The following is a 10,504-nucleotide window of genomic DNA, read 5'->3' on the forward strand; positions in this document are numbered from 1 at the left end:
AAATTAACGTTGTGCCTCACAAGTAGTGTGACGATTTTTTTAATTTTATGTATTAGGGAAGGTAAAAGTGTAAAATTTTAATGCACTAAATTGTAATATAAAGTAAGTTTCATGAAACATATGTGTATCACATAAAATTTGTAGCTTTTGCATCATTTTCTTTTCACACTACAAAAATTAAGCTACATTGCCACATCTTATCATTGGGGATAAGAACCCCTATTAAAAGACCATCTTGTCGTGTATTTTTCAACCCTCTATACAATTTTTTCTGACATTTTAGTTGTGTACATTTTTTATGACCTCGACAACTTGTGAGTATTCCGTGCAATTTACGACAAAACTACACGAAATTGTGAAATTAAATAAGTCTCGCAGAACTTACGTGTGCCACGTGAAATTCTCAACTTGTCACATTTTCTTGTAAAAGTTAATGTGTTGTATTTTACCTTAATTTAAATATTTTCTACTTTTAACTACTCCAATTCTTCCCCAAGAAATGTTTATTATCTATATTTGTATGCCTATATGTGCAAGTCTAGTGTCAAAACACAAGAGAAAAAAATATAAATTTCTGCTAAAATAACAATTTCATTATTTCCTCTTGCAAAATCAAAACAAAAAAATACTAAGTGATCCCAATAAGTCTCAAGATTTTACAATTAGAGAGGCTTTATGCTAAATGATACGTTTTCAATATCTTATCATTTTTATAGTCTAAAGCATTTAGATAGAGATTTGATTAAAACTTTACCAGAAAAATTAACAAAAACGTTATTCAGATGTATAACCAAACAATATTTTGAAGGAATACCTAGTAAATCACTTGGTTGGTTACCTGAACTTTTACCATTTTTTTAAAGATTCACTTCTTTAGTTTGTAATGACATCCCATTACCCATTCTCCTACCCCCCCCCCCTTGGATAAGCAAACAATCTTTTGAGAATATTTCTCTTTTTACAAAAAAGACTTCCTTATCCAAATGAGCCATAATAAAAAAATTTATTTCAACTTGTGAACACCTAATGGAAAATTAAAAAATAAATAAATAAAGGGTTAAAATAACGTGCAAAAAAAAACAGAAAAAATAGTAAAAAAACTTCCTATAAAATAGTCATAATCTCTTTAGAATTTCTCGTAAAACTAATTATAAATTTCATAAAATTGTCTTTATTCTAAATGTAATTAAAAATAATCTTAAAATTATCCAAACTCTAAAAATTAGTTTCCTATATAAATTTTAGTTCCTATCTATTAGATTCTTATATATTTAATCGCATAAAAAATTATAAAGAAAATACAAATACACGCAAAAAAATTGAAAATAAAAAAGAGAAAAGATAATAGGAATGTTTCAAGTTTCAAATAGATGGACATGTATTGAAAAAAAAAAGAAAATATTAAATAGATTTAAAATAAATAAGACGGTTTTAAATATGTTTAAAATAACTCAGAGATAACAATGAATAGAATTTTTTTTATTAAGCTAATAATATAATATTCAAAAATTGAGTCAAGTCATATTAAAGTGAATAAAGCGACCGTACTAGAACCACGAAACTTGAGTGGTGCCTAACACCTTCCCCTCGGTCAACAGAATTTCTTACCCAAATTTCTAGTTTGTAGACTAATAAAAATAGGTCAAATTTCCGTTTGATTAGGGATTTAAATAAATTGAATTGGAACACCAAAATTCAATTTCAAGTTGCGACTCTGAATAGTAAAATTATCCCTTCTCAAAATGTCACTTTAATTGGAAAAACTCTTTTTCTTTCAAAACAAATCAATTTTGAGGAAAAATAAGGGTTGTGACAGATGACGACTCTGCTGGGGAAAACCAGAATTCGAGCTTATTAATTTTGATTCATGTATGACTTCTATTTATTTATTTATATTTTTGGATATTATCTTTGTAGGCTTAATGTGCTAATCGTCTACTTATTTATTGTTTGATATTATTTGAACTGCATATAAATGTCTTTTTCCGCGCATCTCTTTGAGTTTTCAATAATAACATTATGGGAATTGCGACGTCGTACCCCAATTCTATCAAAATAGTCAGTGGAACTTCGATCGATGGTAAAGGATTTTTAGTCACACATATTTGTATTTAGGTTAGGGGGCACCCATGCACAAATCCGGATAGTGTTGCTACCGGTACGTTGCTGCTCCCTAACACGAGTTATCTGCTCGTTTTACAGCCAGTCTAGATACTTTTCTCCATAATTTTAACCTTGTTAGAACTGAAATGAGATATGATTATCCCTATCAGGTTTCACCCATTTGAATAATTTGTATTTAATTTAATGAGGCTCGATATATAATTTAATCCATCTAGGATAGATACTCTAATTTTATTTGACCACTTAAATTATTTTATATCGTATCTGAAAATTTATTTATTTGGAAAGCTCTTTGTATATAAATCAAATCTGTGATAACTAATGGAATGAAAGAAAAATTTCTTCCTTCTAAAAACAAATCACAACAGAAAAAAAAAAGTTTTCTTTTATCCTTAATTAAATATTTTTTTTAAAAAATGAAATAATTTATTCATCCATTAAAAAGAGAATTTATCCTTAAAAATAAAACAAAACAAAAACGTTTTTACTCGAGAAGATACATAGTCAATCTTATTGTGAGGTTCGATCTAACAGAGAAAAAAAATCTCAAAAATCTTCTTCACATAAACTGGGGCAAATAAATAGATTTTTTTTATATAGATTTTTTTCTGACTTGGTTGGTATCAACATGTTTATGATTATGGATAAGAAAAATAATAAGATGTTAAATTATTTGGCAAGAAAGATCAACTTTGTTGTGACCTATAGACTTCTATTGGTATCTCTCAATATATTTATGTAATACTTGAGAAATGTTCTTGTTTGAAGTTATGGATAAAATAAATTCGACCTCATTGTTTCAAATGCATTGTGTAGTGAGCTTTAGATATAAAATTCAATGACATGACTTTGTTGATTCAGAACTTGGCCCGAATGTTGGTTGAGACGAAATATTGAGCAACATTTAACTTGAAAAAGGATTATAGGTTTTCTTTGATTCGATTGTGTCTTTCAAGCCTACCAAATGATATGTTATCAATAAAACTCTCATTTTGAGTCCAAAACCTTTTTATTTGAATAACCACATCTTAATATATATCCTTCGGAGTGCATGAATGCACTATTTATTGGTCTCACCTCCTTGAGCGATATCAATTATTTATACAGTGCCAAAGATCTAAGTTTGATTACAAAGTGAAGAGATCAAATATGTGAAACTTAAAAAAAAAATGAAAAGCTAGAAAGAAAAATGGAAAATAAAAATCTCCAAGGAAAAAAGGAGAAAATGAGAAGAAAAAAATAAATAAACAAGAAGCTTTCAAGAAAAGACCGTTCAAATGAGAAAGAAAAAAAAATTGAAAGTTATGCAAATTTTAAGGTGGAAACAAATATTTTATCCCAAATGAATATTCTACATTTCCCTAGACCTACATTACAAGCCAATGACAAGTCCTATTTAACCTCATTTTTTGTGTTCTCATATTAGTAAATCCTTACATAAAGGTCAAACATATGGAATCTCAAGCTCATGCATTGAATATCTTTCCGAGTGTTAGTGACTTTTAAAACGTCCTAAGATCAAAATACTTTTATTGTGTGTGAAATAGGACTTTATTTATTGTGAAGGCACTTGAAACATGAGTATATGAATAAAATGAAGTCCTTAATTGAAGCAATATGAATTGATCTTGTAAATAATTGAGTACGTTTTTGAGGTACCATTTGAAATTTTAGGGATTACTCAAAGTTGATCTGATATTTGTTTGAAAGTAGTTGAATGTGATTCATATGCACAATACTAAATGTTGGTACCAACTAAAGTCAAGACATTATTACATATGAACGATTTTTTTCCAATAAAATGAGATTTAAAAAAAACAAGAAAAGGAAAAAATAATTCTTGATTTATTGAACTACATTCGACCTGATTCCTAAGAGGATACGTAAACAACCCTTCATTGGGGTTCGGCCTAATCACTCAATAAAACGATAATCATGTTCTTCAATACTCCAAAGATTGAGACATGATATTGTGACCTACGATGCATTGCAACGAAGAAATGAAGAAAAATGAGCTAGTCTAATGAGTGAAAACCCTCACGAGCACTGCAAGACAATAGTAAATTGAGAGAATGAAATGAGAATGTCTTATTGGTGAAAAACCACGAAGGGCACCATTAACATTCCATCTTGGCATGAGCACAATCAAGATATAAGTTTGGCTATATAGTGAAAGGTACAAACAAAAGTTGTGTAAGTAGTTCGCGAGAGACAAACGCTACAACGGTAAGTTCTTGAATCTCTGTCTCTCCTGCAATGTGCACATATCAAACAATAATAATGGTAAAAAATGATTATTTTTCATAATAAAATCTGGGGCATTTTATTTTTATTTTTATTTGTTACTTTTATGTTTGAAAAGTCATGGCAAAGCATCTCGCATCTCAAGAAAAGTTAGTAGTTACATTATGTAGAACTTGATATAGCGTCAAGCTTGCTCTTCCTGGTACATTATCCCACAGTTTGAAGCTCTTCCAGGAGCAGTTTGGTTCAAACTGCAGCCAAAAAGGTCCAAACAAGACATTTCATTACATATCTAGACAGAAATTTTCAACTACTAATCTTTTTAGAAGCATATTGGCGGACTACTCGTCCCTAATCAATGTCAGCTTGACTAATATCTACCTTCAGGTTCATCATCCCGTTTCATGAAATGAAAGCCCATTATATATCGGTATTCACCCGTCCCAAGGCAACGAGAACAGTATCCAAGCCCACTTCCACCACAACTCTTGCACCTAGAAGTATGCATTAGATAATGGGATCCCCAGCAGCTCAAGTATTAACAAAGTAATAATATCTACAATGTGGAGAAATTGAATAACTTAATACCTCACCATTTTGGCCATTCTCCTCCTGGAAGCATTTCTAGGTCCAAAAAGTTAGTCCTCCCTGCATCAAGTGAATTTTATAGGAAGTCAATTTAAGAAACATTAACCAGGTCATGCAGCATATACATAAATATTAATATGCGTTTTGTGAAACTATTTGGAGGGAAAATAGTTCACTTCAGAGAGTAGGTAATTAAGGAGTTCTAGTAGACTACTTACCAAAATCCAAACTAATTAGGGAAATAAAAGTACTTCAAGCCCTATTTTGCCTAAAATGCCGCTCAACTATTTTAATTGGTACAAAATTACCCTCCATCCACCGTTCGCCTTCAATATCCCTGACATTACCTTTTGGCTAAATAATACTCTCAATGTAAACCTTTGGATCATATTTGTCCTCATTTTTAACAACTCTAAAATTATTAAATATTTATTTATTATGTTGCCTAATCTGATTGGTCTAAACTTAATTCCTTCTCAAATCAACTACAAAAACTACATATGATTCATATGTTGACCCGATAAAATTGAAAATAATATCAAAAGAATATTAATTTCATGATATCTTCCTATTGGCATATTTTAAATCAACCCTCAATTTATTATAATCCAATTCATAACTGGAGATCAAACTAAAATTGATATTCGCCCCGACTGATTGTCAATCTAAAAAAAGATTATTATTTTTAATCAATATTAATTTTTCTATCAATTATCTAATTGTCTTGTTCAATCCATCTTTTTATACTTTTTTTAATCACTTATTCTTAATTAGGATATCAAAGATTCAAACTTGAAATGAACTTACGTGTTCATATTCTTTTAATTTGAATTATTTCTATGATGGGTGGGGATACCAAAAAAAGTTATTTTCATTCTTTTATTTTGAATTTTAAGTATATACAAAAGAAAATTTTCAGTATACCTACATAGTTGCTTAATAAAACTAATTATTAAAGAATGTTGTTATTTTGAAAAAAAATTATACCATCTTTAACTGTGAGATCTAAATAGCATCAGATGTATGTCCCAGTGCAAACATAAGTTCTTAGTTTGTAAGATAATCTGTCTTTTGCGTGTGTGTGTGTGTGTGTGTGAGAGAGAGAGAGAGAGAGGAACCTCTGCCATGGCAATGGTAGCACTCAACTCTGCCATTTCCTTTACATACAACACAAGGAGGATCTGGCTGCTTTCGTCTTTCTTTGCGAACATTCGACTGCAACAAAGTTTACATGAAATAAGGATAAAAAAGGTAGCTTACATTCAATGACTGTACAACAGAAAAGTTCCGAATGCATGCGGAATAAGCATAGATGCCTGCCTCATACTGCAGGATCAGAACTTGATTGTCCTAATCCATGATACATTTGACTGTTCAACCTAAGCCCAATTATCGAAGTATTAAACATTACTTACTTTAAAGTAAGTGTTATTAAGTTGTCAATTTGCTGACCAATTAGCCCAAACAGAGAACAAAACTCTTTTTCCCGACGAACCAAATCACTAACTCAATAATACATATACTACAAAACAAATCTTAAAATGCTCGACCAATCTTCTGATACTAGAATGCGATTGAAACCAACTTAAGACTAGACGATATGCAATTCTTAATCCGGTATACTGGATTACCATCTCAAATTTTGCAATTTTTACTGTAACGCTGCGGAAAAGGGATGTGGTATCTAATTTACCATGGAGACAAAGTTCACTATATCTCTCTATTTTCTATTTTACTTTCATACCAAATTAATTCATTGCATGATAGCATTCTAGGACAATACATGAAGCAATATTGTAACCACCTAGAAGTTGGACCAATCTCCGGTTCCACTATCCATGAAAATGATTATTAAAAGTCAAAGCAGCTGATTATTAAAAGTCAGCAGCTATTACGAAAGAATATGTTCCGAAATATACCATACTTAGGAGTCATTTGTCCATGGGAACTTTTTCCTTTTTTCCAATAACAAACATTTCAAAACCAGCATTTGGTTATATATTGGACTGATTATTTTGAAAAAAAATTGGCAGATGAGTTTCACCTCAAATGCATGTACACAACTTTGATTCCAATTCAGTTTTTCAACTTAACTTCAGACTACTTTTATTCAAATATCTCATTTTATGTCCAAATGCCTACTTAAACTTTAGAACTAAGGGTTCGTTTGGTGTGAGGAAAATGGATAAATAGTCATGGGACAAGAAAATAGTCCTGGGATAATATGTTGTGTTCTTGTTTGGTTGTCATGTTTGGAATAACTTATCCCACTATTTATACCATAGTGATGGGATAAGTTATCCCATGAACATAGTGGGATAAGTTATTCCACGATAACTAATCACAGGATAATTCATCATGGGATAACCTGTTCCCAACCAAACGACCCCTAAATGTCTAACAACTCCAAACAGCAAGACCAAACAATGTTCCAAGACATTTTCACATATTAACTTTTATTAAGATTTTTTATGTAGAAACAGCTTCAAAATAAGTATTACAATAATAAGAGGACTCACCCAATCAAATTTCTGATGCAAAGAAAATATACAAACAGGTTTATCACGTTCTCAACATTTGTTCTTCTTCATTCTCCATCCAACAGTCACCCCCAAACCATAAATGGTTCAATCCTCAATAGCATAACTAATTTTTTCTACAAAGTCCAAACTTCAAACATTATCATTTCCGTATCTTAGCAACCAGGGATGTTGGCTTAGAGGTCAATAAAGTGGGCGAAAATCTCAGGGACTAGGGGTCAAATCCCTAGATATAAGAGAAAACTCGGCGACTTCTTTGTATCTCCCTAATCCTTGGTGAGTAGAGTTACCTGATACTTATGCTGGTGGGAAGTAGTACATACCTAGTGTTATAGTGAGTATGCTAGTCCAGGTACCACCATAAAACAAATGGCGTTGAGGTTTATTCATTCCTTTAATATGATAGTTAGACCTTGTAATAAGTGTGGATGTTGCCTAATGAGTACTGGCATAAATTATAAAAATCTTTTCTTGCCCACTGGCAAGACCCTGAATACAAATAACTTAGCAAAGCAAAAAATAAAAGCTTTCGTGATAAACACTAATGCAATGTCTTCTCTTTGACTTAAATAAACAAGTGACTCTCTTCTAAGGGTTATCGTTCCAATCAAATTTTCCAATACTCTCTATTACACTTCAGCAAAGAGATGCAGTCTCTGATTCAGTATCACCATATAAATTCTCCACTAAATGCATAGACAGATTTACTCTATACTTTCTGGTTAAATTTGAATCCGTTTGTATTCTTCTCCTATGATATTGTAAGGATCTGAGTTTCAATTAATTGAGTTCATCACAGTAATTTGTCACATGAAACGACGATGAGAGTAAAAATTGTTTTAACACAGATGCACAAAGTTATGTTGTATTGTCTATATTGTGAAGAACCATATTTTTTTGTGAGTAGGTTCTGATAAACTATATATAATATCAAGTGAAAAATAAATCTTGAAACTAAGAGCAGTAACGAAAATCTGTTTAAGAGTATCCGAACCAAGTTTCAATATTTTTCCACTGCATTAAGTTCTATTAGACTATCTTCAATACAAAAACAACAACTATTGGCTATATGAATGCTCAATATTCGCTCTTGCTTCATTTGGAACCATTAAGATTCTAATGCTCAATGTAGCTTCAAAATAAACTTTATCACCATATAAGATCTAGAGGGTGAACCCAAACCCCTTGGCAACAAATTACACGGTATATATAAGATATTTTTTTAATGTGCGTATATATATATATAGATTTTGAATCCCTGACCCAAAAAATGGAGGAGTTGTTTAAGGGTTCAAACTTCACTGATTTCGCACCCGCCATTCAATTTCTGAAAGAAAAGCAACTATTAACTAAGATGGCAAAATCAAACCCTACCCGTTCAACCTGCCTAACTAGTTTAAGTTTGGGCAGATCAGCTCAATTCGTTTCGACCCAATGCATTAAAAATTGGGTCGATAGGTAATCTGAATTGACTCATAAAAAATTTTGTCAAAATGTTTTTAGAAAATTCGAATTTGTAGAGTAATAAAAACAAATTAAAAAATTAAGTTTAGTAAAAATTGGATTGGGTTGGTCTTGACTCTTGACCCAATGTAACCCATTACCTAACCAAGCAAATTTGGATTGGATTGGTTATTGTTATTCAATCCATTATAACCGTTGCCCTGTATTCAACGGTTGAATAAACAATTGTCCAACCCAAAGAGAATAAATTGAACGATAGAAATAAACAAAAACAGAAAGGGTTTAACTTGCCTCAGTTCTGACGACCCAAGATGGCTTTGAAACGGAAAGGAGAGAAGACAGCTTTGGTTTTGAAGGAAGGCCATTACTTGAATTTGGGGCTTCCCCTCCAATGGAGTTAACGAAACAACTCAATGTTATCGCTCCCATACTATTCTGTAATGTTCCACACTCTCTCTTCTTCTTGTATAAATACTAGATAATTGAAGACTCGAACGGATTTAATATAATTAATTGTCTTTATAATTTTAATTTCTTTTACCTAAATTCACATATTATTTTATTATAATTTTTAAAATTTTCAAATATTTAAAAAAATTATAAAAATCCTTATCAAATACATCTCTCTCCTCTGTCAGATATATCACTATCTCTTTTCAAATACATAAATATTCTCTCTCGAATACATCTTCATCCCCTCTTGAATACATCTCTATCGTCTCTTGGATACGTCTCTCTCCTCTTGGGTACATCTATATATTCCCTCTCAAATATAGTTCTCTCCTCTCTTATTCTCAAATATAGGTCTCTTCTCTCTGATTCATCCGTGAGCTATGTGTCAACAAGTTCCCTGAATAACAATGTATCATGACCGATATATCCGCATGTCTGCTGATAAATCTAAAATTTTTGTAATTTGAAAAAAAACATAGATATATAATGTAATTAACTCTTAAAATTATGAAAATTTATGTCATTTTAATTTTAATTTATGTGACATATTTTTATGTATAGTCGATTTCAAAAGAATGATGTATTAATATATTTAATAACATTTTGACTTCAGAATACACATTTTATTTTTAGTAAGAAGATTTATAGTCATATGAATATCTATGATTTGTTTTAGACCACGAGTTTTAAAAGTATTTTTTTAAAAAAAAAAATCATTTTAAGTCAAATAAACATTACATAAATCTGCAATCTTTAGAGCGGTGATTTATCATATATGGAAAGCTAAGAATTGGAAGCACTTCAAGAATTTGTTGCTTCAAGCTGTACAGGTGAGCAACCAAATAAAAAGAGGTGCAGGAAAGAATAGGATGCCAAAAGAGAACAAAAAGAGCTTATAGTTGTAGGAATTTAATACACAGCTTATAATTACGTACTGAGGCATTAGCAGTTCAATAACCTTCCAGGAAGAGGGTTAGATTGTTATTTCTTTGTTTGTTGAGGTAATATATTTATAATTTATTATCAAAAAAACACATTACATAAATTGTAAAGGAGTACAAATTTTAGTTAAGTTTTTTTTTTTAACTATT

At 30.8% G+C, this 10,504-nt stretch overlaps 1 protein-coding gene across 2 annotated transcripts; it reads right to left on the minus strand.

Moving 5' to 3' along the window:
* Positions 1 to 4,215: 4,215 nt before the first annotated feature.
* LOC107021628 lies at positions 4,216 to 9,425 on the minus strand. 2 transcript variants are annotated; one of them, XR_001457052.2, is made up of 6 exons: positions 9,252 to 9,425; positions 6,075 to 6,171; positions 4,962 to 5,016; positions 4,750 to 4,862; positions 4,530 to 4,619; positions 4,216 to 4,375 (listed from the first exon to the last, which is right to left on the minus strand). XR_001457052.2 is itself a non-coding variant. In XM_015222324.2 (5 exons), exons 1-5 carry the CDS (start codon positions 9,387 to 9,389, stop codon positions 4,615 to 4,617), a joined length of 408 nt encoding a protein of 135 aa, XP_015077810.1. In that variant the 5' UTR covers positions 9,390 to 9,425; the 3' UTR covers positions 4,406 to 4,614. The 2 variants fall into 2 exon arrangements, 1 of the variants encoding a protein (XP_015077810.1); XM_015222324.2 differs by lacking the exon at positions 4,216 to 4,375 and having other exon boundaries at positions 4,406 to 4,619.
* Between the last annotated feature and the right edge of the window lie 1,079 nt (positions 9,426 to 10,504).

This window comes from Solanum pennellii, chromosome 6 (genome assembly GCF_001406875.1).
Source record: "Solanum pennellii chromosome 6, SPENNV200".
Lineage (NCBI taxonomy): Eukaryota > Viridiplantae > Streptophyta > Magnoliopsida > Solanales > Solanaceae > Solanum > Solanum pennellii.